General features: G+C 41.0%; 1 protein-coding gene across 1 annotated transcript; it reads right to left on the minus strand.

The window, feature by feature from the left end:
• Window positions 1-33: 33 nt before the first annotated feature.
• On the minus strand, window positions 34-21,313 carry tbl1x (transducin beta like 1 X-linked). Its single transcript, XM_083681863.1, has 15 exons — window positions 21,005-21,313; window positions 8,649-8,755; window positions 7,878-8,023; window positions 7,294-7,513; window positions 6,336-6,468; window positions 5,877-6,018; window positions 5,722-5,785; window positions 5,491-5,588; window positions 5,278-5,338; window positions 4,526-4,647; window positions 4,243-4,317; window positions 3,826-3,953; window positions 2,733-2,898; window positions 2,509-2,610; window positions 34-2,309 (listed from the first exon to the last, which is right to left on the minus strand). The coding sequence occupies exons 2-15, from the start codon at window positions 8,704-8,706 to the stop codon at window positions 2,283-2,285; spliced, it is 1,542 nt and encodes a 513-aa protein (XP_083537989.1). The 5' UTR covers window positions 8,707-8,755; window positions 21,005-21,313; the 3' UTR covers window positions 34-2,282.
• Window positions 21,314-23,538: the final 2,225 nt, after the last annotated feature.

A 23,538-nucleotide genomic window follows, 5' to 3' on the forward strand; every position in this document is an offset into this window, starting at 1 on the left:
CACAAATACATGGACACAGACACAGTGTTTTCTAATATCAAAATAGAGTGATTTATTTGAGACATTGAGAGTGACTTCATTGTTTTGTCTTGGAAACAGGTGACAATACCCTAGACTGGGGTGGGAGAGAGATGGCTGTCACAGCACTTTTTCCACACTGGGCTCCTCAGCATGCCAAGATGGCCACCAACCGCAGCCCGATTCTCAGTCTGACACAGACAATAATGGCTCTTAGCAAAAAAGGAAGTCAGACAACAGTGAACCATCCATCAACGCCCGATTATGACGTAAAAAAAAAAGACAACGAAATAAAATGCTGGCCTTCCTCATTCCACAAAATCCAAACAAAAGCTGACCCTACCTTCTGAAAAAGTGCACTTCACATTGCTCTAAAAATTAGCTTTACTGAAAGAGGAAAATGGACCAGAAAAAGGCATATCAAAGTCGTGGCTTGTTAGTTTGAAGACACTGTTCTCACATTAGACCCCAGTAAGCAGAAGCAGACACTGTACACAATTAAAGCTAAGCCCATAATACAGGCATTTCAAACGTTGAAGTCAAATCTGACCTATTAGATCAGGCGGTGGTAACATCGGGACCTCAACCCAACTCAACCAATCACAGCTTTGAAGCTACAGCAGGACTTTCGCTTGACCAATCAGAACCTGTTTGATCAGTCAAAGTGTAAGCTGGATTTCCACCAGACCGATCGTGGCGAAGCAGGGGGAAGATGCCAAAGAGAGGAGTATTGTTAGAAAAAGCTCAGTAGATGAACAGTCATGACACATTGCTACTAAAGCAGCATTGAGACAACAGAATAAAACTCTCCTTTTCCTGGTTTATCCACATGTGTTCTGGTTCTGTTCAGCGGTTCTGTGTGTTCTGCCTCCAGTTCATTAGTAGTCACAAAGGCTGGATACAGATGACCTTGACTGACATACATGGTGTGATAGGAGTCATGATGTCCTGTCACGCATCCAAATGTGACATCTAAGACCTGAGCAAGGGGACCAACAAAGCAGGGACAATCCCATATTTTGCTCGTTCACCTATGCTTCACTGATTCACGGTAAAGTTGAGGCACAGATCTCCATGGCTTTGAGTGTTAAGAGCTGTCAGTGAAATTACCTCAGCTCTAGCTCGATGCCACCTATGACCAGATACACCAACCTGATATAGACATCATTGGCTGAATAAAAGAACATACACTGTGAGAAAAGAAATTGGTCTGACATGCAATGAAGTTTCAAGGTCTTGAAAGTGAGCATCAGCAAAGATGCGAGAGCTCTAGCCAGTATTGAGCTTCTAGAGGTTGACATTAAAGTGTACTGTATATAAACATATATACACAGTATATAAGTCTGTGTATTCATCTAATTTACATACATACATCTTTACATTCATTAAATTTACATCCAGAAGGGAGAATATATATTTATAAACCACGCTTTTTCACATCTTGTAGAGATGTCCACAAAAAAAAAATGTTTTTTTTTTTCTTTTTTCCTCAAATGAATTAAACGTTATTACAAGTTTATCTTGGCAGTTTAGATTTTTTGTTGACCTTGATGTTATTAAATGCGAGCACAGAACTACCTCATTGTGGCGTATTTTTTTGGACTTTCAGTCCGTTTGTGAAAAATCAACAAGAAGTACTCTTGAAACAAACTATTCTCCGCTGAGGAGCAATTAAACATCACATCATTTGAGGATGCCAGTGCAGCACTAATCATGTTACACTCAATGTCCCCATAGCGCTTCTCAAGACGCACGAGTTAACATGTGCTTAGAGAAGTTCTAAAAACACAACCTTTCTCTTCCCACTTTTTGCCAAACACACCCAAACACTGGTCTGTCTCTTTTCACAACCCTCCCCTAAAGCAAACCTTCTTCTGCGTGATTCAGACCTCAGCCAGAGAGCAGCAGTACCACTGGCCAGGAGGCAGCTCATTATGTCATTTCCTCTTTAGGCACCTTTTAAAACATGGCTGAACCAAGTGGGTTGGATTAAGTCCAGTCCTGTGGATGACTCTCCCAGCAGATATTCCTTGTTGTCTCAAACAGGAGAGTGTGTTCAAACACACATCCACAAACTCGGAAGCTGCTGTTCAGTAGGCTGTTGTTTCAAAGGTTTTTTGCTGTCCTCCAGTGTCCACTCTCTAAGGGTTTCCTCCACGCTGCCTGTCAGGCGTGTTTGAGCAATGAAAGTGTGTTTGCTGATGTCAGAAGAAGGCATTTTGCTGCACATTCCAGGGTCTGTCTTCAAAGTCACTGCCAGGATGCTATTTTCGGAGATCGAGAACGCATACCTGCAGGGCAAAGATAACATGGTAAATAATACATAGGCGTTTTAATATTTTTGGTTCCTCTCCTTGCAGTTCTGAAAGCTTTCGTCTTGAGACTACAGCAATATCTGTTAGCATGTAATGGTAAAATTCATCACAAAATGTCACTTGCAAACTTGTACTCATAATGACAATCAAATGTGACTGAAATATGACAACTCACCGATCCATCTGAAGCGCTAGCTCCAACTTTGTCTCCAGTGCTGTTCCAGCATACCTCGAAAATGCCTCCTGTCCCCCTGTAGCTGTGCACCAAGGCTCCAGTCTGCAACCACAACATAACCAGATCACATCCAACATCTGATGAAGACTGCTAGTCTTAGTTACCTTGCAACATCCTCTATACGTCTGGTTGTGTCCTGCTAAGTTGCTAAGCAGAGCACTTACCATAGTGTTCCAGATGTGGACACACTTGTCGAAGGAGCCGCTGGCCAGGTGTTGGCCATCCGGGCTGAAGGCCACGCTGTAGACAGGCTCCTGGTGCTTGGTCAGTGTGTGGATACACACACCTCGCTCCACATCCCACAGCCGCACAGTTGAGTCAAAGGAGGCACTGTGGGGAGAACAAAGCACATGGTTATTTGTTCTATTATGGACCCCAAACTTTTGTTCCACAAGATTTAGTTTTAACAAGCCATCATTGTAACATAGCAGTTTTTTCGAGCCTCAAGTTGTCAACCCTACACTGTAAGACAGATATGAAACCGCCATGACATGTCAAAAAAGTTGGTTTTGGGGCTGAACTAAAACCTTTGTCATGTGAAATGCTGATCTACCATCAGCCAAACTGAGGAGTGTGATGTTGTTGGCTAGGTTGTAATGATATGAACTTCTGTCACCACAAAGGAGGCGACACTGTTGAAAGCAAGTGTTAATGAAAAGAAGGGCTGACATTCATTAACACTTCTTCATCAAAATGGTATTATTGGGTAAGCCAAATCTTCTGGGGCTGCCCCTAGCTGGGTTTGAAATCACACTCTACAAGGGCTTTAAAAAGATGTCTAGATTATAAACCAAATTGAAAGAGAGAGGTTCTGATAGGACTGAAGAGATCATAGGATCAAGCAAGTGCCAAGATTTGCCTACAATAGCAGCATTTACCTAAGATCATTATCAAGTTCCACATGACGATAGTGGCAGTTTTACATGGAAAGTGAAATATATGCACATCCCCTGGGAAGTGGGGAGAGGTCGTAAATGCCTGTGGTATTTGAACTATAACATTTACACATGCATGTCTGGGTCAGGACTTTATGTCTCTGGGCCACTGACAGTTACTAGCCCTTGGAGTCTGTCTGGGACCCGGTCTCCTCTCAATGTCAGGCCTTGACAAGGGTCTCCTTCATTGGCGCACACACACACGTGTACACACACACACGTGTACACACACACACGTGTACACACACACACGTGTACACACACACACACACACACGAGAACTAAGAACAGGCCTAGGTGCTGTGTGGTGCCCCAGTCCTACCTAGCGAGCATGATGTTTGAGTTGGGGTTGCCTGTGCCTGGGCCGGTGGGACTCCATTTGATGGTGTATATCTCTTTACTGTGGGCCTGGAGGTCATGGACACATGAGTCTTGTTTCATACTCCAGATCTGGGGAGAAGACATCAGACATAATTAAAACAAACTATGACTAATCATTATGTTCTTATGACATTAAATCCAGTATCTGGCTGTATTCTATGGTTTCAGTCAAGAAATTAAACTAATTAAAAATATCAAGCACAATAAGACTGCACTTTGCCTGAGAATCTGTCAAAGCTTTGGCTTTCATTCACCTCAATTCCAGGAGATAAATACGCTAGAAGGTGAAATTCACTCTGAGCCTAGAATGTTTCCTAGTGTTGATATTTCAATTAACTCAATTAAGAACTTATCTTACCTTCAAGGTCATGTCATCAGAGCAGGAGGCTAGAAGCATCCCTGATGGGTCCCACTTTATAGCATTGACTTCATTCTGAAACACACAGCAGACATCAGTCAAAGGACTTTAACATTCAAAGATAACATTCAAAACACCAGATACAAGACATCCGGAATTTCTTTTCATGGTACAAATTCATTACTTTCCTATTCATTTTCCCCAATTCAATTACAACCAACTAACCCCAACTCTGATTATGGTCTTAATGCTGTGACTCATGGTACATAGAAATGCTGTTTACCGTGTGTCCCTGAAAGGTCTTGAGGGGGCGGTCGCTCCCTAGCCGACACACATGGATGCACATGTCTGTGCTGCACGAAGCAAAGGTAGTATTGTTCTGCCAGTCTACATCAAGCGCTGGGGCTGTGGAAGACACACACAGCAGGGGGGTTATCAAAGGGTTAACTCATATAACTTCCAAGTGTAACCGAGTTAAAGTGGTAAAACTCCACCCACGCTATTGAATTTCTAGCTTTTGTGGCGGCATAGCTGGTTAACATCGGGTGTTTCAAAGGGCGGTCACATGTGTTGGCAATACAGAGGAAGCCAGATCCAGTCTCATGTGAGCTTGTGAGCAAGGAAGCAATACTGTTTCACGTAGCGCCTGTTACAATGGTGCCATGACCTGGATCTGCAGTTGCAAACAGCTCGGCCACTGTGGAGTGAGTTAAGAGGGGTGAGTGTAACCAAGTTGAAATACCCCCACCCATGCCATTGAATTTCTAGCTTTTCAGTGGCATAGCTGGTTAACATCTGGTGTTTCGGAGGGCGGTCACATGTGTTGGCAACACAGAGGACTCAAGACCGAGTCTCTTGTGAGCTTGTCAGCGAGAAAGGAAAACTGTTTTGCGGCAGCTCCAACTCCACTACTTCATGGCTATGATTGCAGCCTGTGTTTCACATATTAAAACACCTCTTACTTACATCATCGTCTTCATATTCTAGTATTGTGATGGCCAACAGTACACAGGCCGTCTTAACACCATGGCTTACCTGAGTGGAAGGGGAACTGCTGCTTGGCCTCTCCAGTGTGTGCATCCCAAATGATTGTCGTCTAGAAAATTACATTGATTACAGGTTCTATATCAGTTATAATATAACAAGACAATACCCTATATTCTTAAAAAGATGGGTTCAATAATCAAAGACTATAAAAGAAAGCAGCAGAGACAATTGTTTGATTTGATGCACTGTATGTATAAATACCTTATCTACACCAGCACTGAGAATAGAGTTCCCCTTCTTGTTCCACTTCAATGCAAATATGGGCCCTTTGTGCTGCCCCAAAGTGCTCGCCAGATTACCTGTGTAGGATAACAGACAATACACTTATCAGAAAAGATAAATGTATGCAATAGCAAAGGGAAACATGAGTCTGAATTACAAAAATACAATACAGTGACCCATGCCAATAGTACAAGACTACAGGACACGTACCATCTTTAGTCCATATCCTCGCAAATCCATCATACGATCCTGTTGCTAAGAGTGTTCCATCACTCTGTTTGAAAAAAAACAATGAGGTTGTGAGGTTCTTTTCCCCATCATTTCAGAGGTAACAGACAGATCTGGGTGGATGATTGAGAACTTACATTCCAGTCTAGTGAGGTGACGTCTTTGTTGCTGGGGACGTCCTGGCCTCCTTCCCTGATGCAGTGGCGCAGCACCAGCTGGGTGGAGCTGGAGTTACTGTTCTCAATCAGGTTCCAGATTCTGGCTGTCGAATCCCCCGAGCTGAAAACAGGAGGAATATAGGAGCACAAGTCAGTAAACTGCTAATAAGAGTAATGAGGAGTGTGTTCGTGTGGGGGGGTGTGTTTGTGTGTGGGGGGGGGTGTGTTCATGTGTGGGGGTGTGTGTTTGTGTGGGGGGGGGGGGTGTTTGTGTGTGGGGGGGTGTGTTCGTGTGTGGGGGTGTGTGTTCAAGTAAGCCTGAAAGTACAGAAGTCTGTGCAATTTAACTGATATAGTTAAAAGTAGCACACTTTTATGTCCCACACACACCAGAAAAGCCCCCTCCCCCAGCCCTAATAGACCCTCAAGGACACTAACCCTGAGGCCAGCAGGTCGCTGACGGGGTTCCAGGCACAGATGAACACCTCAGACTCGTGGCCTCTGAGGACCGTGGCCTTGTTGGCTGGGATCTCCACGTCCACATCCATCTCCATGGGTTCAATGTGGTTATCTGTCAGCACACACACACACACACACACACACACACACACACACACAATCAATACTGCTCAGGAGATTTCAAATACAGCAAATAAGTTTCCGTTTCCATCTCAGCCCAAATCTATATGCAGCTTCTTACTTGCACTAAATTGACTTTTTAACTGTTTAACCTTTCCCCCCTTTTAATCATAGCTGTCTATGACCATGGAGAATTTCAATTACCTTCAAAATATTACAGGCAAAAGCAAAGACCATTTCTTAGTTTTAAATAACAGTGTTATCTAAGATTCGCAATTACAGCCTCAAAAGTATTTGATCCTGACCCAATTGAAGCTGAGGGAGCAATCTCTGCCAGATCAAAGAATAACTATGAGGAGATGGGCTAGTCATTTTAGATAAAAACGTTTTCCACCTCTGTTTTTTCTTTGTAAGGAGATGCATCCCTGCCTTCTCAGATACTCAATCATTACTTACACTGAGCAAGCTCTTCCTCATACCACACACACACACACACTTTACACTTTAATTCCACAGGGATCTTCTGACACAAACATCCGCTATTGGTTTCCCTCCAGTCTAGAGCTTCACCTGATATACACCTCTCCTCTTTCACTGACTGAACTTTAGAACCAGCCAAACAGTTAGGCAGGAACAATGAAGGTGAATGCAGGAGGGTTCAAATTCACCCACACTGAATGTAATGTTACTAATGACCTCACATTGGGTGAAAACCACACTACTTCAGAGTATCCCGCCCCTCCCTCGCACTCTTAAAGCTGTACAGACAAAGAGAGAGAGAGTGTTTGGTTGTTTGAGAGGAGGAGGGTGTTCTTACTCATGTTGTACGTGCCGTTCTCCTCTCCGTTCACTGTCGTCTCCCCGTTCTTTGGTGCGTTCGGTTGGTTGCTAGCGGCGACGGCTGCCATGGCGCAGGCAGCCTGTTGCTGGGCTAGCTTGTCGCGGAAGGCCTGCTGCCGCGTCTGCACCACGTCCGGCATCACCGCGTCGATGAGTGACAGGGACTCGATTGGCCGCCCGTCAAACACCGTGCCATCCTGTTAGAACAACACCAAACATGGCAGTTGACATGACATGACAGTTAAACAGTGAGACATTCAGCGCAAATTTTCATTTTTCGAGGAATAATAATGTACTGATTTAATGTCAATACCACCATAGCTGCCATTAAAGATTTATGATTTCCATAAACCTAGCTTTGCATATAGATGAGTCCTGAGCTATGAATTGATCACAGCAACTGTGTAAGTGGGGGCAGGAATACCCGTATGTAGATAACACCATTGATTTAAATGTAATAGAGTTGTGTGTGGTGTGTGTTTTGACAGCAGCAACCTTTTTATAGCACGAGGCTACACTTGACAGCTCTACTGCCACAGGGCCTGGAGGCCCTCGGCTCACCTCGTTGATGCTGATCTCTGCCTCCACATACTGGAGGCCTTTCTGCAGGATGGAGATGAGGGCAGCAGGGGGCACTAGTGTTCCATTGATGTTGGACTGGCTGATGTGGCTCTCAATGCCAAAGGTGAACGCTGAGTGGGAGAAACCTGGACACAGACGCACAATAATACATAAGCTATAAACACTGTTCCCCAGCAACACCTCTTACATAAACATATTATCAAACATCTGCCATGTCTTACGTACCATCTCTTCAATATTCTATTTAAATGTGAACAAAAAACTAAACGATAAAAGAGATGGCATATCAATCAACTGTGCCAAGTCTACTTTTTAAAAGGAGAGAAATGTTGAAATGCCAGGAGTGATCATGGTTTTCTCAAAACGACTGGCTTCAAAAGAAAGCACCAACAAAGGAGTAATAAAATACTGGCAGCTAGGATCTCAATAATTCATTCACACCCTGAAAAATAGGTTAGCGTGAATGGCATGTTGACACCTATACATGTGAAGGGAAAGCGATATTCTGAGTGTCCACCAGACAGGCATAATGGAAGAACCTGACGGCCTGGTTTCCACAAGCCACATGATTCTAGAGCCACTAGCACCTGCATTCTCCCCTTGGAAAATGTATGCTTTTACAAATCAACTTTAACGTCAACTACAAAACCATTTTTATACATATTGTAGATTATCATATAAAAAATAATACAGCAATCGGTTAGGTAAAAAAGCAATTTTAGCAGACAGAAGAGAGGGGGACAGCCATACCTGATTCCTGGAGATATCTGTAGACCAAGAAGTTCACTTCGTCACTGGTTATACTCATTTTAGCCCACCTCAATGGATGAGGTACGTAGGAAGGATGGGGGCCCACTCTGGAAAATAAAAGAGAGAGAGATATTTAGAGATATAGATTCATTAAACAATATATCATTTCACAAGATGACAATCTTCCCCTGGAGGTGGAAGAACTGTGTCTAGGTACATTTCCAATCATCCTGAGCAGATGACATGACATCTACCATGTCCCTGTGTTAAAAGATAAAGCTGCACCATAAATCTCTCTCTGTCTCTGTGGTTAGCAGTGCAGTCATGCACTCACACAGGCACCTGGGATGCCCCAACTTCCTGATTCCATTAGTATGGGGCTGGGCTCCCCCTCTTGCCCATCGCTGCACCCTTCCACCCCCTGAGAGTGTCAATGACTGGGTCATTTAACCAGCCAATCCATCTGCACGGCTCAGGCTAAGTATTCCCCATCTACTCTACTCTGACCTGACAACAGTGTCCATGTCCATTTGGCTTCCTGGGTAAAGTGCTTGGCATCCACCATTAATGACCTAGCCAGTGTTCGAGATGGAGGGGTGCCTAAAAGAGCAGTGAGGGCATTAGATGCTGGACTCCTATTGCTATCTAGTAAAATACAGTAGGCAGCATAGGGCTAATTTCCTTACCAAGGTAGGAGCCTGACTTCCACATCATTATCGTTTTCTCCGAAAAAACAGTTTACTGGCACCCACGTTAACATTTCAACTGGGAACCTTACAACACTAAAGGGAGCTGAAAAGAAACATCATAAAAATTAAGCCCTTTTGATTCATAGCAATGTATTTTTATTGTTCCCACTGATGAGACCTTGCGTACAGGCTAATGAGCACTTCACAAAAATGAATGATTCATCATTCTCCAACAATATGAACTAATAGCAGTACAGTAGCAGTACACCGTGTATTATGGAATAGGAAAGAAGCAGGTGCAAATTCAATACTACTTTTAATAGAGCAATTTACCTCAAAACTGCTGAATTTAAACCTGAAGACTCAACTAGGTACTGAGGGCTCAATCATGTGAAATGCCAAGCAAATTAATGATGCATATTCACTCATATCAAAGTGCCATGTCTGAAGCTGAACCGTAACAGACAAACCAAACTGCTAACAACGTGAAATCGCACTAGTTGTGACCTGCTGTAAAATAGTTCCATTAGCTGTTAGATTCTAGAATCATAAATCCAAACCAGCCATTAAAATAACATAAAATACATTCAAAACATAAAATAAAACACCTGTCCAAAAAACATGCAGCTTGGAACCTTGAACACCCCCACAGGAGGTCAAAATAACCTTAGAGATAGAAAACACAATGAACTAGACCTGCTAGCCTATACCTCAACAGGAGGCTGCATCGTGGACAGCTGTGAGATGTGCTTTCGGCCTTACCTGTGGGATATAAATGAACAAGCACTCTCTCAAGACAAGCCTAGTGAGAGACAGTCAGGGATCAAGAATGCACGTCTCTCTAACCTCCATACCACACACTTCTAGGACTCAAGTTCCCCTCTGGTAGCATAGCAACAAGCAGGAACCAGCACAAAATAGACAGAGAATTGTGTTGTCCCAATTACTAGTGGGAACTCTGCCAGCTGCGTTGAACATGTTACTCAACATGAATAATTCACCCCTTCACCTTGGGATATATTCTTTCAGTTGGGACTCCAGCTTCACTGCACCACAGCAGACATGGGCCTTGAATGAAATAACCCTGATATTGGCTAAGAGTGTGAAGCCTCGTCTTATGAATTTTCAACAGCTAGAGCTTGCGCTATGATTTTGAAGCAGGTGTGACAATCTGTCTCCCACTGAGACACATTTTCCTTGTATTGGCATGAATACATAATCAAATCACCAGCCAAATAAAATCAGATAATCACATAAAGCAACGCTTGATTCATTTCATTGTTTTCAGTAAAAGGAAAAGCCGAGATGGCTCTCCTGTGTCCCTCTCCAAATTTAGTCCAGCGTAAAACACAACTCCTTCACATTTAATTAAACATTTTTGAACAATTGCTTCACCAAGATATTTGGTTGAGTCGAACAGACCAACGCATCATGCATGCAGTTTTTGGCCAACAATGGACACATTGCAAAAGCAAAAAAAAGTAAAAACACCATTTACTAGATGTAGAAGCCAATCCTGCCATGGCTAGCTAAGCCTTTCTGCCTTAGCACGGTTGGCCTCCAGAGCTCAGTGCCACACTACTGCTCTCTATGGTTAATTAGATAACAAGAGGGGCCTGGAAGGGTGATCTGCATCAAGGCTGGGGGGCCGTTGCTCCCATGCCCGGCACCACTCCACACCAAACAACTGGAAACATAATTAGCAGGCAGCCTGGAGGGGGCATGTGTCCCAGTGGGGGTAGGCAGCAGCACTAATCCATGTATCAGATGGGCATATGACGCCATCATCCATTACACTGCTCCCTGGGCATTCAGGCTTCCCTTGACAAAACACTGCCTCTTCCAGGGAAGCTGACAGAAATGCTTACCTATACATTAGCATTGTGTTGCGGAGGGCTTAGCCACTCTGGGGTGATAAGTGCAGTCCAAGTTTGAAGTTGTGATCCGTTCAAATGGAAAATATACAGTAAACAAATTGAAGGGGGGACGGACGGACGGACGGGTATTGACACTGGATTACCACATCAAACGCATATTCCTATGCTATGAATATTATCAATTTGGTATCACAATGCCATGTCATCTAACTTGGATCAGCTAGAACATCACTTGAAATAAATGTTTGTTCCTCTGTCATCTTACAGTAAAACACAATTCTATCTACATACAATTCGGTGCAATACTGAAAATACCACAGAGGTGTACAATTATCACATTTAATATAGACCTCCACCTTCAACTCAAAAGCCAAGATGGCTCTCCTGTGTCTCTCTCCGGGGTAAGGGATGGAATGAGAGGTTATTCCCTGGTGGTGAATCTCTGAACATATGGCCATCAACAGGGAGGTAGAGAACCTGATGTGGGTTTGAGTGTCCAGTTCTAGACAGATGAATCACTCACATAATAATGGTTAATGAGGGTAGATCAAAATGTAGACCCCTCCCATCTCACCACACATTACAAATCAAATCAAACTGTACTCTGATTCAGTGTTCAGCAACAAGAATCCATTAACAGCCTACCAGACACTCTTCATTAAATACGACTTTTTACAGACCTTTGTTTGGCAATTGAAATAAATCGGGTGTGTATTATTGATACAGTAAAGTCATCTCCTGATAAGTACAAATTGTATTAATGCAAACTGTTTAATTGCAAGGTCAGGGCAGTTTACCAATCCCATTTCAAATACTACTACTTTTACTAACTCCAGATATTAATATTCTGGTTTGGTGCATGCATTCATGAGAGCCAGCATAAAGCAGTTCACTGTACTGGAGTGACATTAGACTGGAGAGACAAATGGACATCCCACTGGGCAATGATGAGCTCCCCAGCAGTGGCCTCAGGCTCATTAGGGTCATCATTAGCATGTTTACTACAAAGTGATTACTTTACAGTGTAAAACCACACCAACAACCTCCAAGCCATTCACTAGGGCTAAGGCACTTAGGATGCAATTGAGCGCTATGCTGGAGGCTGTGGTGAATATACAACATCATTTTACTGAAAACTGACTTATAGTAGTTCTAGTTGCTATGGATAAAAAAATAAAAAATAAATACTTGAGCCATGACAACCTCATTAGACAATACAGCCACATAATGCCAACAGGTAAAACCACTTAAACCAAGGGTCTAACACAAGCCAAACATGTATGTGATTTACTATAATGAAGGCATTTCTCAAGGAAACATGTATTTTTAGTACATCAAACCTAAAGTACAGGAGGAGCTGCTATGGTCTGCTTGGATAAGGTCATGGATGTATGTAATAAGAGAGAGTAAAACTCTTCAAGGGCTGATTTTTGCTGGCTAATCTGCCCTAAAAATAGAACTGGATGGTTTCAACTCAAGGACAGAGCAATATGCTCTCCCAGATTAGACAAGTCTATTAAAATCCACTGATTGGACACTGCTATGAAATAGAAAACACAACCACTTCCACACATTAAAGAGAAAACACAAAACCCCAGTGAATTACTAATTAGTGTTCCATCCTGTTCACAACAACAACAACAACAACAACAACATGCTCAAGGCTATTCAGTTACTTGTAAATCTCACACGACCAGCATGGCCAACGCTTTGCAAAATATGAAAAAGCAATACAATGTACCTTTGTACAACAAAAAAACTATTATCAATTGGAATAAAGAGTTAAAACTAATGACGCCATTGAAGAAGAAAGCATGCATGCAATAGGAGATAACAGGTCAAGGCATAGTATTTCCTATGCTACAGCCAGGCATTTATATGTAGGTTTTGAAAGTGATTTATGGAGCAAAACATAAAAGAAAAAAAGTTTTATAAAAAGAAAAGAAAAAAAAAGAAAAAGAGGAAGGCAAAGGCACATTCTACCCTAACATGCTGAGGGCCCCATTTTCTCCTGGAGAGTCACCTCCTGACAGATGTGCAAACAAGACCTGGAAACCAGCAGCCATTTTCTCTTGAACTGCTCTGCTGAGTAAAACCCGCCTTTGAAGCTTTTGGTTGGGTTGCAGTCTTTAGTGTTGGGGGAAGGGAGAGTGAGATGGAGTGGGGGGAGGAGGAGAGTGGTAGTGGTGGAGGGGAGGGGGGATAGATAATGATACCACTAACAGGTAGCCACAACAACTATTTGAGCATTATTCTTTGCCTTACTCACTCAATGACTGACTTAACAGCCAATGTAGGTCGGAAAAATTGTGGGGGATGGGTAGTACAGTCTGTGGGGGAACCACTGGTCTCACGCTCGCTAGAGGTAGAAATACTTTCAAGATGACTATTTCTTTCAATAGTTTCGATATTGGAGAGCTAAGGGTCATAGGGGTTAGAAATTCAAGGCCTGCAAAACACTAGTGCAGGATGTTCACAAAAATTATACTGGGACTTGTAAGTAATTAGGTAGTAAGCCTTGTGCAATAAATAGCAATATCAAAGCATCATTGCAGTTGGCAGCCTTTCAACCACTGATACTGTGACTAACTTTGGCCCAGATCCTCTGATGTCTTAAACGTGATTACAAATGGCCAGATCTTAAAGGCCCACACCAGCCAGTTTTGCTGGCTTTTCTTGAAAAAAATAAACCTAATTCACAGAGCTATTTGTGAAAGTAGCGCCAGATATAGCTAGAAGATATTTAATTTTTTTTCAATTATGTTGAAAGGTTGTTTGACTCAGTCGCAAAAAAAGCTGGTGAAGGGGGTTCATTGGTGAAGGAGGATTCTATTTGACTCTGGGTGCTAACTTTACAAACAGGCTAGCCACGTCACACATCGGAGCCTTGTGACCTCAATGGCAATTTTCTGACGTGAATCATTGTGCAATAACGTTGTGCAGCACCAGGATGCCATATAAGCACATCACACATTGTATTGTCTGTGTGAAAGTTCAAATGATAAAACATTTTTGTTTTACCCTGGCCAGTACAAATATTTTGCAAATGATAACACTGAGGCCACTTGTCTCTTGTCTATAACCTTGTCTCTCCAGGCGTTGAGCTGCAAGCTCCTCAAAGCAAATCTGTGATGTTTAGCAAAGCGGATTGGGTGAAAAGAATCCCAACAGAAGAGATGGGTTAAAATGAAGAGAAGAAATGGTCACATTTCAATGATCAAATGCACCAAAATCACAACTCCCACAGTGACATTCACAACGTCTTTGGACAGTTGGCATTTCGAAGACCAAGGACGGCTGGGAGCAGAATGCTTCTCAGGTCCTGACAAGAGCACCACCACGGCAATTACAGCATCTGGTATAAGCCTTGTAATTTTAATCCATCATTTTATGTATGGGTTGTGTAAATACCCTGTCTCTGCGGAAGGGACTGTGGGACCGGGAAACGAGAAGAGGCATATTTCTCAATCAGAGAGCAGTAATGCTCATTGCAACATTTTTTTTTTTTTTTTTTTTTACTTTTAACAATAATGGAACCCCACATTTCTATGCCTTTGAAAAAAAAACACAGCCTATGGGATGCATCAATTGAGATTGAGTAGAGTAAATGCATTCTTCTCTCACTTTAAGTTCACTTGTTCCACCATGCAAAACAGCTTTTAATACACAGCCATGGAGGACAGTCATTAACTAAATCTAGCTACATTGTTTCCCCCAAACGTCACTGTTAAACTTTACAGTGAACCATACCCTTCAGCTTTACATATTTCTCATTGAGTAAATCCATGCATGCAGATATGATAAACAAACTAAACATTCCTGACTGCAGTGTTTATGATTAGATTAGCCTTTCACTTCAACATGAGCTGACATGATGTGTCAATGCAATAAAGAAGAAGATATAGTTGTCTGACAAACTGAGTGATAGTCTATTTTGACGATTCTAAAGATACTACTCAATCAATTATGAGAACCTCGATCCATCGAATATTGATTGGCTATGTGGAGCCAGCTGCCTTGCTTTGATGAACTTTCTCGACAAAAAAAACTACTTCAAAGCTATGAAATTCATGTGGCCTGGGGTGGTCCAGTGGTCTAGCACCTTGGCCTACATGTATGCCTATGTCGGCATGGGTTCAAATCCGGCCCATGCCCTCCTGATATGTCCTCTCCTCCTTACTTTCCTGTCTCAATCCAACAAAAACTATGAAATTCATGGTAGTCACACATGTACCTCCATTTGTGTATTTTATCCAGTATTAATTTTATTTCAATCATGACAACCAACAATTCCTTTGGGTCCTATAAGTGCCAAAACACACAATTCCATGCCCCATTAAGTGAAGCAACTGCCATCCATACGACCTTATTTGTCAAGGTAAGAGTCATTTTCAGCAGAAGCCTCAGTGGGTATTTCATAAATAATCTGTAAACACAGTGATCAACCAGTGTAAGCAATAAAAGTGTTGCTATGGTGACCTGAGAATCCTGCTTCTCTGTCAACAGCCGCTTGTGCCACCCCCCTCCCTCCACCCCCCCCCCCCCCACAGCCTTCCTTCCATTTGACATAAGGGTCAGGCATGCAAGAAGGACGAGTCCATTGAAATACTAATCTCCATTCCAACCCCATCTCTGACTCATGTTTTGTAAGGCATGGGCACAGTAACATAAAGCAAGTAGCATTGCTACTGCTCATACTAAACCCCCTGATAAAAAGATTATTCGAAATATATGCTTGAGAGACACTTCTCAATAGTGCCTATGAGGCAAAATGAAGTTGAACAATATACTATTTACTTCATTCTTTACTTACTTTACCCTCCCCCTAGCTTTGCTCATCCTTCACAACATCCAGCTCTGCCCAATACAACTAGGACCACCCTATCTAATCTCAATAGTGGGGAGAATGTCTTGGGATGTTACTCTTAAATCACTCTCTTAAACACAAGTTTTTGAGGTAAAACCTATGGACACCAAAACAGCCATGGCTTATGAATGCAATAGTCCATTTTTGAGGCCACATACACAATGGCTAAGGTGTACTATTCCCTACAGATGTCTTCTTAATCAATTACTTTCTTTAATGACAATGAAGGTTGCTGTCTGGTGAGATTGGCAGCCGATTGGTGAAGAAGCTGAAAAAAAAACAGGGACTTTGGATGGATGCACCTTCACTGAATGTGACTACTATTCTGTCCCCTTTGTCTCACTTAATCATTAACCAACTCTTCCTGTAATGATTTACAACTATCTATGCAAACGCAGAGCTATTTATACAGACATCCACTGTCAGCATCTGGTTTGGGTGCGTGCACTACTAAGGTAGAGCAACCATGGTGTTTGGTTATAATTACTTTCCAGCTCAGTTTATCAGAAGCTCTGGGACCGGTTTGAAACATTTTAAGGCTTGAATGCCATATCAGACATCTGTTGTACAGATATGGGGGTTTCTTATGATGTTATAATTGCGTGAAAAGCCCAGTCTTTGTTGCTTGTTACAGAGTACAGTGCAGGTGTGTAGGTGTAGTCAACCTAACAGAAACACTCAGCCTGTGGTATTACTATGAGTGTTTGTGTTCCAGACTACAAACAGCAGGAAACTACAATCTTAAAAGCTAATCAATGCAGACCTGAAACATTCTCTGCCATCTACAGACAGTTCTTTGGTATCCGGAGCAGTGTTCTCAGAGTTACTATCCAGGGTTATCCTCAAAACAAGATAACCACAATAGAGGCTGCCCATGGCCAAGGTTGCAGACAGATGACCTACATGAACATACCGAGAAAAGTAAAAAGCTTTAAAGCTCCACCATTAATAATTAACTTGAGAATTATTTTCATTTAACTACTGTGACTGTATGTCTCATTTCTAGTAAAGAAACAAGATCCTACTTTAGCTAATTATAATGCAATCAAATTGCTGATGAACCAATTCATATACAACTGAAAATGACTGAACTTTTATGTTGTAGTTGCAGTGCCTAATTACCCTCAGTAGACATTATATAATGGTATAAGAGAGATTATTCACAACAAACCAAATGTTATGAGAAAAAATACAGGAATGACACACCAAAAAAGGACGACCATAATCACATGACATTGGAAATTCCTCACTTGGGGTTCATACAGTGAATGCATCCACCTACACAATCATTTTCTAAATTTCGAGTCAGATAACCAGACCCAGTTGGCATTTATTGGAGCACATGTATTCCTCTGCCCTTTCCTTCAATAGTCTCTTTCCTTTTCATGATGCTTCACACACGGCACATAAGGTACAGTGCCTTCGGAAAGTATTCAGACCCCTTCACTTTTTCCACATTTTGTTGTGTTATAGACTCAATTGAAAATGGATTAAATTAAAAGAATTTGCCATCAATCCACACACAATACCCCAGAATGCCAAAGCAAAAACAGGTTTAGAAATTTCAGTAAATTTATTCAAATTGAAATACAGAAATACCTCATGTACATAAGTATTCAGACCCTTTGCTACGACACTCTTAAAATGAGCTAAAATGCAAAAATGTCAAACAAATCACTCAATAAGTTGAATTAAGTCCATCTTAATGCAAGGATAATAGTTAATGTAATTTTGGAATTAATATCTTAGTTTTTATAGGGTCTCTGATTTGCATAGGAATCAATTACACACTGTGTGGATCAGGTTGTCATTACAAACTGAGCAAATGGAGAGGAACAAAACTGCTCAGTAATGCGACCGTGAGGCCTGGGGAGACTTACAAAAATCTACAAAGTTGAATGGTGGAGAGGAAGAAGCACAGTTGATGGGACAACATAATCAGTCACTCTCCAAAATTGGTCTATAACCAAGTGGCCAAAAAGAATCCCTTAATGGAAAATAATCTCTCATATCCATAATTGTGTTTGCAACAATGCACTCAAGTGATACAGCAAAGAAAGTGCCTGGAAATGTACAAAGTCTCTACAAAGTGTGTAATTGATTCTGATGCAAATCAGAGACCCTTTAAAAACTAAGATAATAATTCCAAAATTACATTAACTATTATCCTTGCATTAAGATGGACTCAATTCAACTTATTGAGTGATTTGTTGATGACATTTTTGCATTTTAGCTCATTTTAAGAGTGTCATAGCAAAGGGTCTGAATACTTATGTACAAGGTATTTCTGTATTTCAATTTTAATAAATTTACTGAAATTTCTAAATACCTGTTTTCGCTTTGTCATTCTGGGGTAGTGTGTGTGGATTGATGGCAAATTCTTTTGATTTAATCCATTTTCAATTGAGTCTATAACACAACAAAATGTGGAAAAAGTGATCTGGGGAAAAAGTGAAAAGGGGTCTGAATACTTTCGAAGGCACTGTACATTACACCACTCTCTCCCAAGTTACACAATTCTAATGGCTGATTAGATATGCCTAGGTGGCTTTTGTGCTTTATCAGGAGGAGAAAATGGGGATAGTCTGGTTTCTACAGTCCTCAAACAAGGGCACTCATAATCATTGCAGTTTAGGTCCGAGAATAGAAATTGATTCTCTGCTGCTGCAGCAAGAGAGCAGTTGCCGTAACAACATGTATACTCAGGTTTCTCATAGGCTATACCACTAAGTTCCAATGTGTTTCAATATATATGGCCTAAAGACAATGATAAGGTTAGGGCACAGCCAGACACAACAACCATTTAACCAACCCAGATTCTAAATAAGTCCAAATAAATAGATTTCTGAGTATTGGTCTTCCAGTTGGCTTGTAGCCCATGTGAACTGCAATCCTCCCAGCATAGAGGGGCATTCCTCCATCTATATAAACAAATATTGCTTTGGAATTATTTGAACAAGTGCAGAGGTTTACAGCAGTTGTTGTCACATGGGCTTACGCTCCCTATCTGGGGCTCAGGTACTTTCAGTAAAGCTGGTCTGAATGAGGAATGAATGCTCTGCTTTGAATGCATGGAGTTTGATACAAAGGGCTCCCTCCATTTCTAACATTGGTTATCCATCTCCTAAGCTAATTGCACAAGGGTTAACTTCAACAGCTAAATATCAAAATAAATTGATTTAGACCAAAATGAAACAAAAGACCACAACTTGACTGAGGGCAAAATAGTCCATATGAAACACAGCATTGCCCTCAAGCTCATTTCTAACCTGAACACTCACCACTGAAACCATAGGCGGGAAGTGTCGTCTCAAATCAGATCACTGAACCTTAGGTAGACGTGTAAAATCCCGCAGCCAACAATAGTATGCACCTATGCCCACAAGGAAACTGAGAAATGCAACCGTCTCCATCTTTTGAAACTCATCTTATCAGAAAAAACAAAACAATATAATCTCTCAGAACAGAATGTTCAAGAGTTATAAACCAATTCCAAGTTGTTGCAATATCATGAAGGCTTACAGAGTTACCACTCACTGGCATCATTCTCAAACATGGGGGCATCTTACACAGGTCACAGTAAAAGGCATACTAATGGCTTTTAACATTGATACAAACAGCTTTTAGAATTCCATAAATGGAAAACGGTAGAATCATCCAGGACAAGCAATTGAACTATAATAAAACCCATTGTTCCTTTAATAGATGACACTAAACCAGTTATTTGCTTTGGCTACAACCAAACCACTGAAATCAGGCAAGAGGTCAAACTTTCTTGTTGTTATTTTTCTCTTTATTTATTTTAAATTTGGTAGCAATGGATAATCACAATCCTGGTGTACAATTCAATTATCTTTGTACTGTTGAATATAAACCATAATCAAAAGGCCTGTTGGTGTGTGTTGTCAAGCTCTATATGACTGCTCATAAGCCCATAAACCTAAGTGGGGGGTGGGTAAAAAGAGCTAATGGTAATAGCTTAAAAGGTCCTCATTTTTAAAGTCTCCTACTGACTACTACAACACAGATTCAAATGAATGACCTCCATTGACTCAAGCAAAAGGCCATGATGGGTAAATATCCATAACAGCCACCAGATCAACAGGTGATAGAGCTGGTGCCTTTGTGGCCCACATCCCAAGTAATGCCTAGCAAACGTAAAGCTTTTTAGTGTTCTTGCAACAGGTAAACTATACCATTGACTACATGTACAGAGACAGTGCAAACCAGTCCTACTTGTCTATTCAATGTTTCAACATTGACACATAAAATATGATTTAACGCCTCATGGTGTCCTTTAATCTGTTCAGTAAGCAGAGGTGTAACTACTGCATATGGTAAATTCAATACATTTGGCTGAAGCTGTAACAATAACTAACGATATAGGAAGCTACTGATGAGACCAATGTCTGGTGATGCAGTTGAATGTATTTCCCCTCCCCCACACATGCGCTTCCGAACTATCTGCATGGGCAATACCCTTTAAATGCATATCATTCCGGGGTAATAATTGAATATAGAAGAAAACACATACATTAAACTTCAAAGGTTACTCAAACTTTTAAAAAGACATTAAATGGTGGGGAGAACTGGGGAGAAAAATCAACGTGACACAAAGTTGCTGTATTATAATGTATAATAGTTCAAACCCCATCATCTGTGTCCAAATGTTCAATATAAGATAAATTACTTCATAAGGGAAACATTTAGAATAATGATAATGAAGAAATAATAATAATGTTCCTTTAAGAATGGATTTCAACACACATTTAAGTGACTGTAATGTTACCCGGAATACCATAATAAACACAATATTTACTCACATATTTACTTACTTGTGAGTATAATGATTACACCTAACAATAAACAAACAAACAAAAACACAATGTAATTCATGAAACTTGGGCTAAAGTTCTAACTTACCTTTCTCAGAGAGTGAGCTCGTGGTGTTGCCGCCACCTCTTCCACTTCCACAAGGAGAGCCTCCAACTTCAGTAAGCAAGCGACGACTTTCCTCCCATTTTGCTGATCATAATTCAAGTTCTGACCGCCGGTATTATCTCTGACTGCGTTCCGTGATTAACTAAAATATATTTTCTCACGAATGATTGTGTTAGATGTAAAGTTTATGGAAGCAAGCGGTCTGAACCCGGAGATGTATAGAATGGAGTTTTCAGCGTTTCTAAGAATGGAACGTACAGGAGACAGCAGCAAGCACTCATCGGCACAGAGAGCGAGCGAGCGAGAGAGGGAAGGGAGACAGAGAAAGAAAGAGAGAGAGAAAGAGAGAGAGAGAGAGAAAGAGACTGTTGTGACCTACAATGAAAAAAACAGCACCTGACCTTAAACCTGCTTATTCAAAACATGAAATTCCTTCTAGTAGAATGTAACCAAATAATCATGAGGTTATGTAGCCAATGCGCCATTTTCTTTAAGATGTAACACAGTCATTCAAATGTATGAGGAAGGCTTTGTTTCGCCTCTCTTCCATGTTTTCCTGTAATATGGCCGTTTTTGAGGACCTATATAAGTCATGTTTGTTTATTATCCATTATACTTAAAAATGTAGGCTAAACGTAAATTCTTACAGTATACACATAGTTGAAGCACATGGTGAAAAACGTCCAACAAAGAGCTTAATATAGAAGACAGCTTGATATATATATGTAAACACTGTACTTAAAAATGTTTATGTAATAATAATTAATAACTCTTATCAACAATTGTTTCATGTAATCAAAACTGCTATTAAACCCTGTGTTATTTTCAGTGTAATGTTACCCTTTAGATTTATAATCAAAATGTCATGTGTGTCATAAATAACTAGGCCTAAATCAATCAATAGTAGTATAATCACAGAACATAGATTTGAAGTTAAAAATCAAAACCCAGATAAATTAATTGCATACTTATAGTAGCCAGATATTTATTTTCTTGGAATTAACATATTATTTGTAAGACATAATGACCAAGAGCTGGATCTACTAAAAGAAACGGCTACAGTAGCTGAAGTCTTTGCATGATGCAACCCTACCATGTATCTGGCCTCTGAGCCGATTCCCCTCCCCCACAGTTCCGTATTTTTCGCCTGCCGGGTCACATAGTGGTTGATTAATTCTCCTTTCGCCTTGCTCAGTCATTCAGATTTGGAAAGTAAATAACAAGTTGACATCATTACGGCTCTACATTGGTGTGACACATTCCTTTGGTTACCGTATGGGCATGAATATTTGCGCACAAAAGACTCAAAATTATGCAATTTATTCTTCATACAGTAGCTCACAATACAAAGCCCACGTTTCAGTGAATTTCTATTTGCTATTTCTCAAAATAATACTTACATTATGTCATTGTGCAAGGAAAATAATGGCTATATATATACATATATTATCACTGTTAAGGCTTAATAAAGCCCTCATAAAGGCCCATGTACAGATTGGCATAATTATTTTGCCACCCTTTACATAGAATAACTTTTTCTTATGAACTGTTTTTGAAGCATGTATATTTTATAAGGGTTTATGGAGGGTTAATCAACCTTTAAAGTGTTGATTCATTTAGAGTAGTTATTCTAGATGTGTATCTTTAGACATTTCTTGGGGTGTCTTTTTATGAACAGGAGGAAGTGAGCAACCATACATTATGCCCAAACACTTTCCCTTACTGATTTGCTGCTTTGGTGACACTGTGACAGTAAAAATCATAACACAGTGTTCAAAGTTGACATTGGACTATTCACATTTGTCTTGATTCCATGTGGTATGCAAGGTCTCCCTCTCTTTCTGGAGAGAGTAAAGTTGCTGATATCTTGCATCACTACTGGCTACAATGTAATTATTTCTAGAGAGACATTTTCTATTCACTTTCTCCTTCACTCTTCATTTGATTCTATCCAAGCAATGTCTCAACCACTCTGATGTCTAATTACTTCTGCTCAGTTTTCTGATTACTGATACTGGTTGTGTCATAGACTACATAATGATTCAAGGGAAGATTCTTTGGCACCCCCAAACTGAAAGGGCATCAATGGAAACTAATGTATAACTGCAGGAAATTGATCTATTATTACTACTTACACCCCCGAGATGAAAAATCTAACTCTGCATATGACCTTATTCCATAATCATCCCTTTTTCAGGGGTCAAAGTGACATGAATTATAACCTTTTTCATTTCAGCTGTTGATGCCACATTTATCAGGCCTCCAAGGTTGTGAGACCCACATGGTTGTGAGACCCCACTCATGAAACAGGCAAGGGAAGCTATATGACTGGTAAATGCTCTCTTATTTTCTTCTGTGCTGCACTGCTCTCTGAGTTGGGCTACATTTTTAGTGTTTTTGCACTGCTATTATGATGTGTGTGGTAAGAGCTCTTCCTGCCATGGAGCTGGGGCTGACCTCCTAACAAAGAACAGGTTCAATCTGCTTCCCCTCCCCCAACCCGGGAGACTGATGAG

The sequence above is a fragment of the Argentina silus genome (genome assembly GCF_951799395.1).
Source record: "Argentina silus genome assembly, chromosome: 12".
In the NCBI taxonomy this organism is placed as follows: Eukaryota; Metazoa; Chordata; class Actinopteri; order Argentiniformes; family Argentinidae; genus Argentina; species Argentina silus.

Coding starts and splice junctions, on each gene's coding strand:
- tbl1x (XM_083681863.1), bottom strand. CDS start 8,706: ATGAGTATAACCAGTGACGAAGTGAACTTCTTGGTCTACAGATATCTC. Junction 5,339..5,490: donor TCAGTGCTGGTGTAGATAAG/GTATTTATACAT, acceptor GTAATTTTCTAG/ACGACAATCATTTGGGATGC. Junction 3,954..4,242: donor CTGATGACATGACCTTGAAG/GTAAGATAAGTT, acceptor TCTTCTCCCCAG/ATCTGGAGTATGAAACAAGA.